A 20,797-nucleotide genomic window follows, 5' to 3' on the forward strand; every position below is an offset into this window, starting at 1 on the left:
CTTTTTAAGCTGATGATAAAGAAGATTTTTCTCTCTTCTGTCATCTACTTTTTCATTTCTTTTGTATATTTTTAGGGAAAATGGCATACAATTCTCATTGTTATAAGTTGGTTCCATGGTAACCTCCAATGGTCACTAATAATATAGTTCATTTAGGATCAATAATAATGTATTGATTTTTTTAATATATTGATAGGTTTTTTAAAAATCAATGTATCACTTCTCCATCTCCTGTGATTCTTCTCCATGACTAGCCTGACAATGGTCATTTATTTAAACTATGACTTTCTTAAAGTCAAGTTTTATGTCGTATTCTGGTTATTCACATCAGAATGATTCATGTTGAGTAGATAGGTAATAAATATTTGTGGTACATATTTGAGTGGACACAAATCTGTGTAGAATATTTAGACTGTAGGAGGCCATGGGAGACTGTTTAAGCTCTGTTGTCAGGTAAGTAAACATCTGAGCCATGCAGAACAAATATAACATAGACAGGTCTCTGTATATCTAAAAGAACTTTAGGGACAAAGACTCGAGAACTCTTAGGACGTTATTCCAAGGGGCATTTAAAACACTCTTACCCATACTTTATATCACTATGTTTATTTTATTAGTCCCTTTCCTTTTCTGATAGTAGAGGAAGTGGAAAAACATTCCTCTTACATATTTTTTTCTTATTTTTGTATGCCAAGGATTCTTTGTGCTTCTACTTTTACTACTTCAAAAATGGACTTGTGTTCCAAGTGTTATTTTTGGTTGCTAAAATTGATTATTATGGTTTTCCATGATGGTGTTTGCTTTAATTGCTCTTAACTGATTAAACAGCTCTGTATCAGCTTTCTGTTGCTGCTGTAACAAATTACCACGAACTTGGTGGCTGAAAACATTACAAATACCTTACCTTGTGGTTGCGGGTCAGAAGTCCAACATGGATCTCAGTGAGCTAAATTCCAGGTGTGGACAGAGCTGCATTCTTTTTGGAGGCTTTGAGGATTTTTGCCTTTTTTAGCTTCCACAAAGTGCCTGTTTTCCTCTCTTACCTGGGAGTCAACAACATGGACCAAGCTCCTTTCATAACATGTCACATCATCTGACCGCTTCTCTTTCTCTTCTACCTTCAATGGTTCTTGTGCTTGTCTTGAGCCCACCTGGCAAATTCAGGATACTCTCCCTATTTTAAGGCTGGTTGATTGGCAACCTTAATTCCATCTGCAATTTTTTTTTTCTCCACCACCAAGAGAAGCTAAGAGATATGTTTTATTTCAGTAATAATTAAGGGAATACTAATTTGTCTGTGTCAAGATAATACTGAGCTATTTTAGATATACCAATACAACAGTCATACAGTAACAGGGGCAAGACAGGAACCAGTACACTGGGAGACACACCTGTATACACATCAAAACCACAGGCAAATGTTTCTTCAATTATTAAGGGAAGAATACCCAATAGACAAAAAGCTGCAAAAATGTTAAAACTTTTTCATGTACAGAAGCCTAGACCTTCAAAAACTACGTAGAAATCTGTTGGATTTCTGCCTGTTCTGTGGCTCTATCTGCAATTTTAATTCTTTGTCACATAACCTCATGTATTCATAAGTTCTGGGCATTAGGATGTGGGCCATCTTTGCGAGGCTGTTATCCTGTCTGCCACAAGCTGTATGTTTGAAATTTGTGTTTCTATTTGATTGCCTTTATGCACCAGATTATTCTAACAACCTTCTTGAATTTGTTCATTTGTAACAGATCTATTTTTCATTGATGTGACATGGGCAGGTTAGTGAATTCATGATCATGAAGTGATGAATTAAAATCTCTTAGTTCAAGGTGATGTATGAGAGCAAAGGATTTTTATGTCTTTATGGAAAGAAAGCATCTCTTACAGCTCCTACTCTTCCTTTTGAAATGGAATAGTAGCATTCTTTTTTCGGTTGCACTGAAATGTATCAAAACATAATTACTTTGATTATCAAAACGAATACTAAGCCTCATTGCCTGACACCTCTCATATGTTGAATGGTTTATTTATTATTATATCTAATTTTTCTATGGAAATGTTCAAGAAATATTCAGAAATGTTCAAGTTAATATTTAGTGCTTTGTATTCTAATATTTCAAATAATCATTTATACATGTATTTTAATATTTACATGTATTTTAATTCTATCAAGTATAGACAGATATTTTCAAGTCTCTTATAGGTCTTACATGCAAAATAAAAAATGAAATAATCCCTTCTGTTTTGGAAGTTCATATTTATATGAAATTTCTATAAAAATTGACTGAACATATTAGAGAACCAATTGCAGCATTAGGAAAAAAAAAAACTAGTATTGCCCTAGGTTGCTGGGACTAAATATTAATGGCCAAGAGAGTCCTGCAGTGATTGAAAAAGCAGGATTCCCATTTAATAGGTCCTCTAGGTTTCTAGATTTCTTCTTTTTTGACTCTCATCCTGAATGTTCTCACTTCTGGTTTACATTTTTAAGTTTTCACTTCTTTTATCTTCAGCTGCCAATAATTTTGCAAATAGCCAATAAAATAAAAAATGAGGACTCTAATATTGAACTTTAAAACTCATACTTTATGATGTTCAATTGACCTCTCAGATCTGAGTCACATGGGAAAGACGTTGGAGACCATCATTTGTGAGTGGAAGTTGAAGAGTTTTATTTTGCTATTCTTATTGTAGGAAAGACTTCAATAAAAAGAAAAATATCATAGCTTTACCACTACCACAAATTCTGAAGGTTTGTCTTCCAGCCAAGTGTTAGGAATCCAACAGGATTAATAAGGGTAAGGGTTTTCATTTTCATGTACTTCCCCTGCTAACCCACATGCTCATTTCCCTGAGAGCACAATTTCACACACTCAGTGTAGGCCTCTCAGCTGCACTCCCCAGGTAACATTGTGCCTTTAACTCCTCAGATTGATTCTGGGGTTAGGGAAGAGGGGACAAAATGCTAGTGCCCTGTAGACCCTCCGAATTGGAAAGAGACCTGGGCCAGAATGCTAGAACAGTGTTCTGGGAAAGCTCAGCCTCTGCCTGAGAGATGTAGAGAAAGATATCTAGTACTTGTGAGTTAGACCCGAGTTAAAAATTGAACATCACTAGATATTGTGCAGTAGTTTTGAGTAAGTCATTTAACTTCTTGAGTTTCATTTCTGTCATATATAAAATAGAGGATAATCTTTTAGAAGCATTGTAAAGACTATGGATGAATTAGATAAAGCAGCTAGAATAGATTCTAGCTCAGAGTATTCATGCTTTATAAATTTTGTCAGTTGCTGCTATAATAAACTGAGATAGTTAATCTAAACTTTTCTGAGCTTTGTCTCAATTGCCAATGATGATTATGCTAAATCTCCACTGAAGTTCTAATCAGATCTAAGATTTTAGTGCCCAGGCTGAAAAACCTTGGTCTGAGTGGTGCCCTATGGTTTGATTTCATTATGTATTATGGGGTGGGGAGTTGGTGCCAGTAAAATCATAGCAGTAAATTATTTTAGTAGAACTGTTGGTTTCTGAAAAGAAGTAGTCATACTCTTCTTTCTATCAAACCCCAGGTATGCTTTTTTGATAGGGACAACTCTCAAAACAAGATTAAGAGACAAGCAAAAATCTCTCTTCTGCAGTCATCATCTTTTTTTTTTTTTTTTTTTTTTTGCTGGTTGGGGGGCGGTACCAGGGTTTGAACTCAGGGGCACTCAACCACTGAGCCACATCCCCAGCCCTATTTTGTATTTTACTTAGGGACAGGGTCTCACTGAGGTGCTTAGCGCCTTGATTTTGCTGAGGCTGGCTTTCAACTCGTGACCCTCGGGTCCCAGCCTCCCAAGCTGCTGGGATTATAGGCATGTGCTACTATGCCCAGCCAGTCATTCGTTATCTTTTAATCATTAGGTGGAGATCCTTGTATCAAAGATGCCATTTGCTTTTGGTGAATAGAATTGTCTGTTGCTTCTTGGAATTTCATAGCTGTGGCCTCCAAAAAAGAATATGATGACTCCCCCAATCTCAATCTCTAGATTTTACTTTTCTTTTTTTCCAATATATTTTTTAGTTGTAGTTGAACACAATACCTTTATTTTATTTATTTATTTTTGTGTGGTGCTGAGGATCAAACCCAACGCCTCACACGTGCTAGGTAAGTGCTCTACCACTGAGCCACAACTCTAGCCCTAGATTTTACTTTTCTAATCTTATTCTAATAAAGCAATTTTTTAGTAAGAACATAGCAAGAATTTTGACCTGCCCTCCATGGATCAAAATAAGAGGATGACACAGATTTATTTTCTAAACGATGATAAATTTATCTCAGCAAGTTCAGATCAAAGATTAATAGTTTCTTAATCTGAGATTTATCACTTTCTTTTATTTCACAAGGGAAGCTTTTCAAACAGTTTTGAATAAAGTTTACTTACGGTTATTGATCCAGATATGAATAAATGTAAATTATGTGCTTATAAATTTTAATGCAATTGATAGTCCTGTATATTAGTAATACTCTTTTCAAGTTTTACGCTTAATTTTGGTTTGTATAGACAGCTGAAACAAAAGCACATTTTTTTCCTTCTATGGCCACAACTCAGAACTTTGGCTATCTTTTCCTATCTTTGTCACAAAAATGTTTAAGCATGCTCTATTCATTTACAGAAGTGGGATGAAGTATAAATAATGGAAACTGCTACTACTTATTATACTGAAGGATAAATATCACAAGAAAGATGGCTGTGGATTTACTGGAAGAAAATTGCTAGAAGTAGAGGTTGAAGATAAATAACTGAAGGAACTATATAGAGAATTAAATATATTTTTTAAATAATTGGAGAAAAAAAAAGAAACAGGAGAAACCAATGGGAGGAAATGATATAGTGCCAGCCATTGAAACCAGCTGAGCACCCTCTTCTCTGGCAGAATCCTTGGAGAATTAGCAAGGCTGAGGCAGGAGGATTGCAAGTTCAAAGCCAGCCTCTGCAACTTTTAGCGAGACCCTGTCTCAAAATAAAATATAAAAAGGACTGAGGCTTGGTGGTTAAGCACCCCTGCATTCAATCCCTGGTACAAACAAACAAACAAAAAAGGAGTTATGAAAGAAGAGAGCAAGGCAGCTACCAACTGGGAAATAAGAAGCCATCCCCAAATGTGGATGAGATAGTTACTGTGCAGGTGGCGGTATTTGTTCCTTCTTACCCATTAAGAAACTGAAGCTCCAAATGTTAAAACTTCCTAAGGTTATCTAGCTAGTAAATAGTAGTTCCAGGGGCTGGAGTTGTAGCTCAGTGGAAGAGCTCTTGCTTAAAATATATGAGGCACTGGGTTAGATTCTCATCATCACATATAAATAAATAAACGCCCATCAACAACTAAAAAAATAAATAAATAAATCATTCTGGCATTTAAACCCAGGAATCTGGCTTGAGAACTTGAGCTCTGAACTACTATATTCAATTGAGGAAATTTTATCTGATGTTTTGCTTCTACAATATCCTATAAAAAGTTTTTTTAAAAGGTCATATATTATGGCTACCTAATTCACAAAGATTTAAATGAATCAAAATATGTTCTGTACTTACTGGGCCCCCAAAACTTGTTCACCTCTCCCATCACCATCTCTACATATTATGTGGGGCCCATCTGTCAAGTATTACCTCATCTGCTCTGCATAAGGCCAGCTTTCACCAGAGCAGAAAACATTGGTGTCCCTTTCCATAAATATCCTAGAGACTGAGCATTTTCTTTAGCGTGAATGTTAATGAATTGCTGTTTGCTTTTATTTTCATATTTTTGCTTTTTTCCTGCTTTTGAGAGGAATCTCACTGTGCTGCCCAGGCCGGCCTCAAACCCCCAGCTTTAGTGGCCTTTCTCAGCCTTCCAAATAGCTGGGAAAAAAACAGGCACAAGTTATAGCATCCAGTTCTAGCATCACTCAAGAAATTGCTATTTGCTTTTTTGTCATTTCTGCCCTAACACTTACCCAAATAGAAAACTCCCAAGAGCTAATGACCTTATATTGCTTTTGACCTTCAATGTTGTCTTGAATTTAGAAACACAATAAATAAATGAATGAGTGAGAGAGAGGAAAGTTTGAGACTTAGGAAGTCTAAAACAGCTGTGGGTACCATTTAAGATAGATTCTTCTTTTGTTTGAAACTATCTTCAAAATGTCATCTAATTCTTTGTTGTTTCCCTGGAAATGGACTTATCATTTGGGAAGTATTTGGCTTTAAATCTTCAAGTGAAATCCAAACTTTTCATTAAAAAAATTAGGAATCAGAGAATCATTTGATTTCCTTCCAAGGCACAAAGTTAAGCAGAACTGAAATAAACTTCAAAAGGGCTTTTTAAAGGTATTGGCCTAGTGAGTACCAATTTTTTAAATAAATGCATGCCATCACTTAAAAAATTCACCATGAGTTTCTAGCAGAAAGGCCTATGTTGATAATAGGTAACCATTTCACTATACTTTAGTATCTTAACATCTTTAAAGTTCTCTTTTTTCTACAAGGATTTTCATGGTTTGCCTGTACTCACCAAATGATAGACTATCTCCAATCTATCTTTTCTTGGAAAATACAATAAAACAAATTCATAATATCTCAATATAAAGCACATTCCTTTTTTCAAATGTATTACACAATACATTGAGACTAACATCTATCTTTATTTAAAGTTCACTTTCGATCATATTTAAAAGTATACCCTAAATTGGCTAATGGTTCCAAAGGATATATTATCCAAGATTCACTGCAAGAATCTGCCTATAGAGAAGGAGTCTTAATTGAACAGATAACTGCCAATAAAAGGAAAAATTAGAGGGTTATCTAGAAAACAGATATATAAGATAGTGTTTATATTTTAGATTTTCATTTAGTTTTAGGGATACATCTCAAAACCAAGGAACATAGTCATATCGGCTTTCCTAATGGTCCATTTTATTGTTTCTCTTTATATGCTTCACTTTTCCAAGATTCTCGGTGCTTTTTGGCACATGTGAGTCATACCAAGTGCCATCCATGAAGGTCAACGTTCAGTTAGATTCCGTTTTGTATTGTTCCCTGTGAAGTAGATACTCTTATGATCCTATTCATCCTCATGAAGACAGTGAAGACAGTTGACAGTGTGTATAATTTCATCTTGTCACGTCTCACCAACTGAATGTAGGCTTCTTGGGGCCAGAGTTGAGTCTCATTCTTCCCATATACTCTACAAAATTGGGGTCAATATGTCTACAGCTGTGGTAGCTGTACCCTGACTTTTCTGGAGAAAGGTTTCCTATCCACAAAATAAAAAGTCTCTAGTGACCTGTAGCGGAAATCATCAGGGGGAAATCATTCAACTGGGTTTAGGAGTTGACTCGACTCTCTTGGCTAAGTAGCTATCATGGTTTATCTGTCACAGTTAGCTTTCCACTGTTACGACATAATTGTCAACTATGCTTCCCATTCTCTCAACCACATCCCAGTTTACTTGGAAAATGACATGCTCAATCTACATCATTCTTAGCATGATCACCAGATCTTTCACAATTGGATCCCAAAGTGATAGCCCAGCCTTTTCTTCTGCCACTGGGAACACTGTGTCACAAAAAGAGGAGGAAAAAAACAAGGGAATTTGGCCACAAGTTCACTTCTCCTGAGTTCCATTCACCAGGTGGGTACATAGTAGCTGAGTGAACATATATTGGGTGGAGGGTATCATCAGCCTGTTAGCTGATGATTTAATATTTTTGAGCACCTACAATGTTATGTGCCAAGGAGTTATTGGGAGTGGTCATTATATCCTTATAGCCACCCTGTGAAGTAGATACTTATAGCCACCCTGTGAAGTAGATACTATTCCTCATCATCCTAAGGAAGACAGTGATTCCCCAGGAGGTTGAGAAATCTACAAGCAGCAGGTTGAATCCTGTGCCTTTGGCCACCATGCCCTGGTGCTTTCCCCATGGCATGTCAGTGTTCTGGTATTGTTGAACTCATCTTGTGGGGTAATTCCTACCGCTCTACCTGCACATGGTAATGCTGACTAGAGCATTTTAAAAAGAAAAAAAAAACTTGCTGATTTGAAGGCTTTGACTTTAGAGACCATCTGAGATCTAATGTGACCTAGGCTTATTACTTGAAAGAAAAATATACAAATGAAGTCCAGAGTTTTCAGTAGTCCTTTCTGGAGAGAAAATATTAACAAAGTTCTGAGTTCATTGGAAAATGTGTGTGTGTGTGCATGTATGGGCTCTACTTCAGAAGCAAGCCATTGCCAAATCTTAAACCATTTAATGGACAACACCCCACACTAAATTTCTCTGTGGGGTGCAAATATAAAATCCAGACAAAGAAAATACTACAGACAACAAAGCCAATAATTTTAATGTCTACCAGGTCTGCTAAACTAGAAAAGGATGTGTACTGTCTGTTGGAACAAGTGGGTAAGATAAATTGTTTATTAAATATTTTTGATGTCAGTGAGAATTTGTCAAGAGTGTGAAAGTGAAGCAGGGTTAATTTGGGACAGTGGCTGAATGAGATGGTCCCAACTTTGTGCCAGGATGACAGGAAATGAGATTACCTGGAACAACAGACTTGTGACCAATGTATAGAGTCTGGGAGTCAGAGGGTCAGGTCAGGGCTGGTTTCATGAGCAGGTGACCAATGCCCTCAGAGGACCCGTGTTCAAGGTTTAATTTAGTGCTGTTGCAATCTTGAATTTTTTAATCCTTCTATCTTTCCATGTTGTCTTGGGAGGTCCTATGGGACAATGGCACATGTGCTAAGGACATGGAGTCTGGTCTTTTGTGCCAGCTCCTTCCATAGTTTGGTGCTCAACTCTCTTGTCCCCCAGACTCTGGTGCCCTTGTTGTCTGGCTAGACTTCTACTTCCCACTCTTGCTTGGCAATTTGGACTGGCCTCTACCTCAAGCAGGGGACTCAAGAGGGGTCAGAATGTACACACCCTGGGGTGACACCTAGCTGGACAGGATGGCAGCAGTTCTTGCACACACTGGCAGTGTCACTGTGCATTCAGAAGGGGATCTGGAGGGAGCACACAGTATGTCTCAGTACAGATTTTGCAATCGCTTGAGGCTTATAGGTCAGGGTAGCAGACCAGTGGGAAGGGAAGGTACAGATGGGGTATAAAGCATTTGGATCTTGGGACTGCCAATGGTGGAAGATGGTCTTAGTCTATTTTCTGTTGTGTTGCTGTAAAACACTGGGTAATTTATCAAGAAAAGTGGTTGATTTTTGTCCCATTGTTCGAAAGGGTGGGCAGTTCTAGACTGAGTGGCTGCCTCTGGTAAAGGCCTCAAACTGCATCATAATATGGTGGATGGTACCAAATGGGGGTGCCTATGTGGAAATGGTGAAGAGATGTATGCAAAAGAGAACATGTGTGTACCAGAGAGTGAGGCGGAGTGGCAGGCTCACCCGAAAACCACCCGCTCTCCATGTAACTAATCCTGTCTCATGAGAGTGAGAACTCCCACAAGACTGGACCAATCTATTGGTGAGGCTAATGTCCCCATGATATGATCACTTCCTGTTAAGCTACATCTTTCAGCACTTCTACACTAAGGAATTAAGCCTCAATGAAAGTTTTGCTGGGGACAAATCATAAATCCTACATAATGCCATGCTGTTGGGGGTTGGAGTAAGATAGGTATGGAGAGGTAGAATGAAGGTCTGTACTCACCTGCACAAATTAACTAGCAAATAAACACCATGACGAGTCAATACAGACAGTGGAAGAAAGGAAATATTTCATATTTCTGTGTCTTTAATAGTATTCTTTTTCTCTGCATTTTTTCTTCTTTTTTTTGTGGTACAGGGCATTGAACACAGGGTGGCACTCTATCAGTGAGCCACATATTCAGCCTCTTTATTTTTTATTTTGAGACAGGGTTTTGCTAAATTTCCCAGGCTGGCTTTGAACTTGTGATTCTCCTGCCTCAACCTCCCAAACTGCTGGGATTCCAAGTATGTGCTGCCAAGCTCAGTTTTTAACAGGGGTCTCATCTTTTTATTTTGTATGAGACCAACAAATAATATAGCTGGACCTGAATGAAGTGTGTGTTTTCAGTAGCACTGCCTCTCAAACACTCACCAATTGAAAGAAATTTCCAATAATGTCTCCTTCAAAGGAATGTATCTTTGCAGTGACCTTCTGTATGGAAAAAGAATATGTGCATCTTCTCTTCCAGACAACCTTGGTAGGTTGAGGGTGGTGAAGGAGTATAGCAGAGCTTTGGTAGCACACTGAAAGGAGAGTCCTGTGTTTTAGTCAGCTTTTTTTTTTTAAATTAATCTCTGTGATCAAAATATCTGAGAAGAAAACATAAAGGACTCATGGTTTCAGAGATCTCTGTCCATATATGGCCATAGCTCAGTCCTTAGCTCTGGGCCCAAGGTGAGGCAGAACATCATGGTGGAAGGGTGAGGCAGAGAAAAGCAGCTCAGGACATGGCACCAGGAAGCAAAGCATCAAGGACAAAATAGAAACTCCAAAGGCACGTTCCCAGTGACTTACCTCCCCTAGTCATACCCTACCTGCCTACAGTTATCCAATTAATACTTATTGGTGGGTTAATTCACAAGTTAAGTTAAAGACTCTTATAACCCAACCATTTCACCTCTGAAAATTCTTCCATTACCTAATCCAAGAGCTTTGGGGTACAGCATATAACTAAACCATAACTAAATTCTTTCTCCCCAAATAGCCTGCCTTCCTGCTGCCCTCTACACCCTCTCTTCCACTCGCTGACTCCACAACATGGAGATGCAGAGCTGCTCAGTGCTGTCATCAACCCTGAACAACTTCACTTATAACACATACATCAACATAAGTTCTAAGTTTCCTTTAGAACAGGTCTGTGAGCATTCTGGAATCCCATCAGTGACAGTGTTCCTGCTCATTTTTGTGCTTGCTATGTAACGTGGCTGGATAAACTTGTCCCATCCCAGGGGCCCAAAGACTGCATTTTAAAGGCTAAAAGAAGTCAGAATTCTCTTTGAGCCAGGGGGCATAACAGTATGTACTGTCAAACTGGGTGTGGGCTCATTATTCAGCAGATTTTGTACTGTTCAATGGAAATAATTACCAAATACTGTAGGATTTGCTTTAAAATTTCCTTTCCAATTATTTTTTCAGGCAAAGAAGGGAAAGATTTGTTATTCTACACTAAAACACAACTGTTTATAAGAAAACTGTAACAGTAACAACAAAAGTTCTATAAGTAGTCTTATCACAGACTAACTATCCAATTAAAATTTGAGCTTTCAAAAATATTATTTCCTTTGATAACAATGCAATTTCCCAGCCCCTAAATATTTTTTCATTCTTCTTACAAAGCCTCAAGCTTCCTTCATTTTGATTCTAAGCCTCTGGTAATAAAGGGAGAGAAGAATAGATTCATTCTTTCTTTCAGAACATGTTATTGAGCAATTGTGAATTTTCCAGGCTTAAAGGTACATAAATGTACCTTGCATGGGGAATTTGTGTGGCCCAGGTCCAGATGATCTTCAGCCACAAACTTTTTCCATAGGGGATTAGAAATACTTTAAAAGATTGAGGACTATGTGAGTTTGTGATGATTATAGTTCTATAGACATTCTATTTTTATGTACAACTAAGGATAATGTGTGCTATTAAACTAATTTATTTATTAAAAAATACTAAAGTTTTATTCATAAATTTAGTAAACATAGTAGAGTTAGTGCAGCAATAATATTATGCTATTCTGTATTCTACTTGAACATCTGGCAACCATGAGACTTTACAAAGCTGCAACTTAGCATATGCCCAAGCAGACAATGGGATTTCCACAATTTTCTAGAGAAATACTCCACTCGTGGTTGGTTGTTTTGTTTTTCCAAAAGTGACACTTGCCTTCCTAAAAAGGAATCAGTGATGTTCTTGGATTGAGACTATCAATTGCTGTTGTTCTAGTCTTTGCATACGTAATTACTTTAGGGTCACATAATTATTATCGATGTATTTTGTGGTAGGTTTAATTGTGCTATTGTTGATTCTGCCTGTGGAATGATGCATCTATCCTATCAACACTACGGGATGCTGTCATATTCCAGTAACTGGGCTTCATGATGATTGTGGACTACAATTTAAATATGAATCATTTGCACCCCATTGCTGAAACCAATTTGCTGTCATGATGTCAATTCGTTATTATTGCTCAGTTCTCTGTCACCAGAATATAAGAATGGGTGGGGTGGGTGGGGAACAAGGTTGGTCACCATCCTGAAATTTAGAAATACCCAGTAAGTAACCTTTCAAGAAATGAATAGATACAAGTAGTATTTTACACTTTTTAACCTTTCAATTCCCCATAGCACTGCCCACCTCTCCTACACACTTTCTTAGGGAAGATTCCCTCACCCTCTTTCCCTCATGGAGCAGCAAGCCAGGGCATGCGTCTGCAGCTAGACAGGCAACTGAGGCAGAACTGTAGAGCCAAGGGCCCTGGCGGGGCTTTCTCTGCTTGTCTGCTCCATGGCCACAGTTAGGTCCCTTTTCTCAGACCCAGCAAGTAGGCAACAAGTTCTCAGCTCAGTACAGAAGCTGTCTGCTAAGTATTAAGAGATAGAATCCTCAAAATTGGATCATACCCACTCAGTTTGGATTACAGCTAAATATGGCATGTGATCACACAGATACAAACAAGAAGTAGTACTATTACTGCTATGGAGATTTTCACAAGCATGATCTGTTTCAAGTCTTATGAGTGATTTTAATTCTTACTATGGGCTTTATGGCGAGCTACACTGATTTCTAATTAAAAGTTAACCTTATTACATCAATTTCTAAAGTAGCTTTAACTAAATTATATCACTACTTTACATAAACTAAGAATTAATAAAGCCACTAATAAATGACACTTTTCATATCCCTTAGGGCTTTTATTTTGTACTTACTGAAAAAGCATCCTATAAATTATCAATGTATAAATTTCATCTTATCTATTTACTCTTTTTTGTCAAATTTCTCTTTTATTTTAGAAAAGTTTTATATTTATAGAAATGCTGTAAAGATAATGCAGAGAATTTGGTACTTTATACCCATTTCATCCATCATTAACACATTAGTGTGGTACATTTATCACAATTAATGATCTAATGATACATTATTAGCAGACTTATGTATTCTATTTGATTTCCTTAGTTCTCGCTTAAGGTCTTTTTTTTTTTTTTTCCTGTCTGGAATACCATTTAGGCTACCACATTACATTTAATAGTTGTGTCTCAAACTTTTCTTGTTTTTGATGACCTTGAAAGTTTTGAGGGATCCTCGTTAGGCATTTAGTGATGTTCTTCAATTTAGTTTTATCTGAAGTTTTTCTCATGATTAGAGTGTGGTTTGAATTATGGGAAGAAGATATCTATTACTTTAAAAAATACATTAAAAGTACAATAAAGGAAAGGAAAGGTTGAGAGTTCAACTCCTCTCTGTTTGACACAGTTACCAATCTCCTTGCCTTTCCATACAGTATCATTTTCAGTGTCAGTAAGAATACTGGTCTTGCAGTCTTTTAGAAATAGTTCTCCCAGCCAACTGCACCCTCCACCCTATCAGAGACCATCAATTTTAAAATGCATTGGAGAAGTGTTCACAGCTGTGGGAAAAGTATGTTTTAGACCCAATGAAATAGAATTCTGAATTTTTCATATGCCATTTCTCATAAAATGACTTTATATTCAATATTGCCAAATTACCATTTGGGTTTTAGACCTAACCGTGTTGCTTTTTATATCTCTGAATCTAATTCAAAGCAGTAAACTCACACCTGCCACTTTAGTATGAAATTAAATTTTCATTAGGACTCCATTTCTTCCCAGTTTTCAAAATCCCAGGGAACAAGTATGACCCAAATGCAGTTGAAGAAACTTCACATGCAGTTTAAGAAACTCAGGGTAGGTTCCTTTTGGAGACCTCTCTCTTGTACTGAGCCCCAGGTGTGCGGGCCCTCCACCATCTGATCAGGTGCCTGCTGGCCAGAATCCCAGCATGGATGGCACAGATCCCCAAAGAAGGCCTTCTTATGAGCAGCCCACTGGCTCAGTGCCCAATGTTCTCCTTATTGGTCTTCTGTGAGGCAGCTCAGGACGCCCATTCTGTGTGCACCAAAGCAGTAGCTTCCAACATTCCTGCCAGCCAAGGAGATCAGGGTTGCAGGCAATTCTAGCCTTTTCCACTGGGACCCACATAGAGCTGTCTCTTCTCCTCGAGGGACTCAGCAGGCGTGTTCTTTTTCAACCTCTAAATCACAATAGGAATAATCACACTTTTTATCAAAAATAAAAATAATTACTCCCTAAAAGTGTTTACAGTCCTTAAGAGGCTGAGGGCCAAGGTAGAATATATTTTTCTCTTGAAACTTTTCTCTGAGTCTTGAAGGTCATCTGACCTTGATTGTATTTAAAGAGACCTAGATCTTTAAAGCAGGATAGTCTCAGCAGAGGGAATCTCTTCCCTCCCCTGCCAGGGTAAAACCTTCAGTCTCAACAGATCTGATCTGTTATAAGACATTGCAAGCCAGACTGTCTTTAGTTTACCTGGAAAGTGCCTCTTTAAACCTCATGATTTCAGGGACTAAGGAAAGGAATTGGGAAGGGCGCTTTTATGCCTTGTGTCTATTTATTGGAGAACTTATATTTTTCTTATGTAATTAAGTATAATATATTATATATAGGCACTACTGTATTAAAGTAAATTTACTCACTTGAAACCGCAAATTACTAATCCTCTCTGATTTGAGATCCTCTCTGAAAGAAAAGGAAAATCTGTTTTATGATTGAAGAAGATAAACACATTCTGTACAGAGCAGAACCACCTCAAAGTGGAAAATGGATTCAATTAGTGTTTGATTTCCTTAAACAGAAAACTGTCTTATCCTCTCCCATAGGACATTTTCAATATTAAACAAATTAAACAGATGTGTAGACTTATAGCAACAATATATACATTGTGGCCTTATCAGAAATTTTGCCAAAATCTAGTATATCTTCATTTAGAGAAGGCATATGTTAAAAATGCCAATTTACAAAAATTTGTGTACACTACAGTTATCTTAAATTTTCATTCCTACTAGTTAAGCCTGTGCAATGTTGCAAGCTAGTTAATTGTGCTTAAAAAATTTTTAGAAGTCTTGAAATACTAGAAAAACAAATACAGAAGCCAAAGATTGTGTTATGATCTAAGACATATGATTACATGAGCAACTTCAAAATAATTGTTATGTTCACAGTCACTTTGCATAAAGCATAGGCTGTTACTGCCAATTACAAATTGGAACAGATGTCAGGACCTGCATGCATGTGTAGGCTCAGTGCTCATTAAATACTTCCAACATATGTGTATTGTGGGACTCTTTGTGCTTCATCAGAAATATAGACACAAGAAGATTAAACAACTAAACAACATTTCCATTTCTGTTCTGCACAATTTTTGTAGATCCTGCATGTAATGTATTTCTTTCCTGCCAGACTAGTGAAAATGCTGCACAAAACTAATTCAACTTTTTATTTAATTTTCATTACATGTGCATTCTACCAATGTTCTCTCTCTCTCTCTCTCTCTCTCTCTCTCTCTCTCTCTCTCTCTCTCTCTCTCTCTGATTTATGGATGAGGAGAAATAGAAAAGAAATTACAAACTGCCCTAACTTTCCCTTCCTTTCTGTTAATAATTTTCAGCACAAGTGGTTGTCTAACACAGAGAAGTAATAGGAGTGAGAAGGAATATGACAGGCTTCGTCTATCATCTGTGTTTCTTCAAACACCATTGCCTCCTTTCTCCACTTAAAGCAAATACCCAAACGGATAGTGTGGCATGTCAGAGCTCTCCGTGAGCTCCTCCATACTCCTTAGCCAGAGAAGTGACATGCTTGTCCCATTCATTCTACTTCAAGTCTTGTTGAATTCTGCATACTATGGATCTTTGGGAATACTATGCTAGTGAAGCACCTGGAATTCTGTGTGTAAATGGAGAGGCAAAACTTCACAGACACATGTGCCTGTCTCCTGTGCTCACATGCATGCTCAATGGTCTCATCTGACTTTCAAAAGACAAGTTCATAGATGAAAGTATTGAGAATATCCAGATGGTGACGATGGGGTATTAAGCAAAGCATGGGCCCCTATGAGGATGGGTCCCATGACTGTGTTTGTACCTGTGAAGCTCATCTTGCCTCAGTGACCTCCCTGACATCATTGTCATGAGGAGTAATTCAGTTATGGATGTAAAGTTCTCAACAGTCTCCATCACATAGAAAGCACTTGGTACATGGCAATTTCTTAATACCTGAGCCCCAATAAGCAAGAATTCCAAAAACATGGGACTCTGGAAGAGAATGAATACTCCTTCATCTGTGTGGTATTCATGAGACAACTATATGATACACAAACACAATCCTAAGGTGAGTTAGAGAGGTTGCCTGGGTTGCTTTCTACATTAATGGTTATTGTGGCAGGTTATAGCAGATGGTGCTCTGGAGGTGTCTAGGAAAAGACAAAGGCACAAGTCATTAAAAGCAGTTGAGTTACCAGGTTCTCTGTCTGAAAATGAAGTCAGTTCTGGACAAATCTGAGCAAGAAGGCCTCTGATCCATACTCATAGAGGGGAAATATTTAAATCCAGAATGAAAACAAAATTAAGATCTGAGATTTGCTTAAGCAAGAGGGGGTGAACCCTGGTTGACCACAGCATCCAAATGAAATTTAGTGTAGAAAGAATTTTAAGGTCTGGAGTTCCTGAAGAGATGTTGTAGATAATACTCATCAACCAGTTAATCCAACAGAGCTGCTGATAAAGTGGATTTTGTGTGCCTTAGATACATTTGGTTTATTCATGTTTCACCAACCATTCATCTTGGAAGCATTAGTTTAAAAAAAGAATATTTGATAAATTATTAGTCCCTTTTGAGTTAGCACATACTGATTGCTTTAACATAATTTTGTTAAAACCTAAATATTTTTAAAAGCTTCTTTATTAACATATTTTAATGACACATTTTTTTCATGTGGAAATTATACCAACTTGTAAATTGTGACTTTGTTTAAAGAATGTTTATTAGAAATGACTGGTTAGGCTGGGCACAGTGGCACATGCCTGTAATCCCAGTGACATGGGAGGCTGAGCAGGAGGATCACGAGTTCAAAGCCAGCCTCAGCAATTTAGCTGCTGCCACAGCTTCTCCTGGGGAGGTGAATGAGTCATCACAGTGCTTTTTCACAAGGGGGATATAAGAAGGAACCACAGCCTGGGCACAGCTCTGCACAAAACGAAACACCTCCTTCTTGGATGGAGAGTCAAGATCACCAAAAAAGATGTAACTAATAAAATACAAAATAGAGTTGGGATATGGCTCCATGGTTCAGTGCCCCTGAGTTCCATCCCTGTTCCCCTTGCCAAAAAAAAAAAAAAGAAAGAAAGAACTGGTTAGATATGAAAATAGTATGAAAAGTTATGCAGACAAAAAATAGGGATTATAAATATTCAAGTTCCCATGAAAGCAAGGAATTTCAGACCATACAATAGGTGAGGCCCACATGTCATATGCAATTTTTACTTTCCTTCTTATTTTAGAGCATCAGGCTACCCCTCTGTGAAGCATGGGCTGACAGAATGAACATGATCTGACTTGTTAAAAATCTCCTTATAGAGAGAAGGCAATATGGCCATTGATTGGCATAATATCTATCTCTAGCATTTTTTTTTAAAGACCTCTCTCCTGCTCCTGCCCATTTGGCTTTGAAAAATCTGAATTTAATTTTCATCTTAAAAACTCAATGGGCTTATTGGGAAGTATTAACTTTCTGAATTCCGGGGTCCTCTCATTCACTGTTGCTGTGGTTATGGAGGGTCATGAACTCCCAGGAATGCTAAGTCAGGGCGTGGGTGTGCTTCTCCAATGCAGCTGCTTAAAGGATTTGACTGATAAATTATGTTCTTGCTTCCAGATGCAGAGCCCAAGTATCTGATAGTTGTACGACCTGCTCCCCCTCCAAGCCAAAAGAAGTCATGCTCAGGTATAGTTATTTTTATTGGTTTTCTTTTATTAACTTTAGACCACAACTTTTCATTTTTTCTTTTTTCTTTTCCCTATAGGGAAGCCAAATGCCTTGGAGATGTCTTAGGAATGTATGGAGTAGATAGATGAAATCCCTTGATCCACAGGTGACCCTGTTGGAGAAGTTGCTTAGCTAAGTGGTAGAAGCTGCCTGGGAATCTTGTGCCAGCATCACTTACAAGCAGCAGGGAGTTAGAGATACTTAACCTTTTTACACCTGTGTTCTGCTGTGTGATAGGATTGTAGAGAGCATAAAATGAGATAGTGACAGGTCCTGTTCTGTTCATCAGAGGCTAGCTCCTATTAATCTTATTCTGTCTGTGACATGAGCACTTTTGCCCACCATGATGCCTTTCAGCTTTCAAGGGCAAAGTTTTATGTCTAATCTTTATTCAAGGAGACTGTTTACATTTCAAAAGGATAACTCATTTGTACATGTGTTGAATGGACTTGAAGTTGGGTTTTAGTTACTCTTTCTCTCTCCCTTCTAAACCTCTTCTTTGTATTCAAACAGAAGAACAACACCTTTCATAAAGCAATAGCAACAACAGCACCCAACATTCTTTTTTTTTAAGACTTTATTTTATTTATTTTTATGTGGTGCTGAGGATAGAACCCAGGGCCTTGCATGTGCGATCTACCGCTGAGCCACAATCCCAGCCCCAGCACCCAAATTTCTAAGTGTGGGAGGATTGGAATCAGGAAAGTAGGTGACATATGAATAAATACAAGACACTTACTGCATGACAAAAGAGAGATTAGAAGTGTCCAATGTCTAACTTAACTACTAAGGCTTCTCAGATCAAATAAGTGAAGAATTGCTGAAAGAAAAGGTGGTAGAAGCGGTAATATAATTTTTCCATCTGATACAGCATCTTCCTATCTCCATAGAGTTTGTCAAAGTTTTGCTTTGTTTTTCTTATGTGAGCTGTTATCCAAATAATTATTATTATTTTTTTATGGAACACTGGATATCACCCAGAAAAAAAAGATCTTTTTTGTTGTTGTTGTTTGCTTGCTATATTTTTTACAGGGATAAAACAGAAGAAAGCATTCAGCTATTTAATTATACTGAACACTGGGGCTCTTTGCAACTCTGCAACCCAGGGATGATTGCCAGAAATCAATTACCACAATTCCCTCCTCTTCTTTTCCTTGATTTCCCTTTCTTTTAAGAGCAGCCTTGAATGGTCAAGTATTTTGAGAAATATGAAATATTATCCTGGCCTCTTTTATTATCTCAAAGCCAAAGGGAAATCTCAGTCATTTCTTCTGACTTGTTGCTGAGAGTTTTGCAGGCAGTTTTTCACACACTTTAAAATAATTGTTCTCCCAATATTTCAAAATGCTGAACGAGAAAATAAAAACTCATAACTATGTTTCCTTGGAATATGTTTTCATATGTGTATTTATTGAACTGATACAAATATCATACTATAAATAAAAAATATATAGAAAGGAAAGTGATCACATCTTAATAGCACTTTATAACTTCATCTCATTTTGAGGTTTCTATGAAACTGGCCTTAGACATTATTTTTCACTTCATTATGACTAACTCAGGAAATTGTTTCATCTTGCTCAGGATGTGATACTCCACCTTTCCTTTTAGGCAGTGGATATAGTTTTTGTTTTTGTAATCTGCATTTGGGAGTGATGTAATAACTAATGGATTAACTTTTTCTCGTTTTATATTTGCATCTACCACATAAATTTGAATTATTTAATCATTTTTGCATTAAGATCTAACCTTAGTTAAGTAACTATTTGATGGGTCATACAAGCCTTAGGTTACCTTGGGGAAAGAAAACTCTATATTCCATCTCTACATAGTATTTTCTTTATACATGGTGAGCTAAACCAGTGTGTAGTAAAAAGAAAACTAGATAATGATCAAGGAGACCTAAATTTGAGTTTTGATCCTGCTTTCCATGTGACTTTGGATACACTTGATCCTTTCCTGGCCTTTACTTTTTCTAATACAAAAATGTTATGTTGCATTAGTAAAAATCAACCTAGAAGTGGAATAAATAATATCGGAATCATCTATAGGCTTTTTCAACCTCTTTATGACCCACTCTTAGTCAAGGTTTTCATCTGCCCTCCTTGGAGGTCATACATGGACCATTTGAATCACTATCATATGAGTATGATTATAGGTGGATCTGAAAAATATTTACCTAGAAAGATAAATGCATGTTTGCAACCAAGGAAATGATAACTATCCTTATACTGTATTTTAAACATCTTTAAGAAACAGAGTATCCTAGTTGAGAAAGTTCTGGTGTTCTGTTGCACAGTAGGGAGATGTTTTTAGTCAGCTTTTTAACATTGTGACAAAAAGACCCGACGAGAACAATTTTAATGGAGAAAAAGTTTATTTGGGGCTTACGGTTGCAGAGGTCTCAGTCCATAGATGACCAACTCTACTCCTCTGGGCCTATGGTGAGGCAAAACATCAGGACAGAAGGGTGTGATGGAGGAAAGCAGCTCAGGACATGACGATCAGGAATGGAGAGACTCCCTTCACCAGGGATTAAATACATACCACAAAGCCATGCCCCCAGTGACCCAACTCTCCCCACCACACCCTGCTTTACTGTAACCGCCCAGGTAATACCTATGAGTAGATTAATGCACTGAGGATGTTCAAGCTCTCAAAACTCAACCACTTCACCTCTAAACTTTCTTGTGTTGTCTCACAACACAAGAGCTTTGGG

General features: G+C 37.5%; 1 protein-coding gene across 45 annotated transcripts in view; it reads left to right on the forward strand.

The window, feature by feature from the left end:
• Abi3bp (ABI family member 3 binding protein) overlaps nt 1-20,797 on the forward strand; it is a 233,367-nt gene that overhangs the window by 56,806 nt on the left and 155,764 nt on the right. For all 45 annotated transcript variants that reach the window (XR_013436924.1, XM_078044323.1, XM_078044324.1 and 42 more), the window contains exon 3: nt 17,968-18,036. Coding sequence is in view for 44 of the 45 variants with exons in the window: in XM_078044323.1 (XP_077900449.1) it covers nt 17,968-18,036 (69 nt within the window). In the remaining variant the exon portion in view is untranslated. The remainder of the gene's footprint in view (nt 1-17,967; nt 18,037-20,797) is intronic.

Source organism: Ictidomys tridecemlineatus, chromosome 3 (assembly GCF_052094955.1).
Source record: "Ictidomys tridecemlineatus isolate mIctTri1 chromosome 3, mIctTri1.hap1, whole genome shotgun sequence".
Taxonomy (NCBI): domain Eukaryota; kingdom Metazoa; phylum Chordata; class Mammalia; order Rodentia; family Sciuridae; genus Ictidomys; species Ictidomys tridecemlineatus.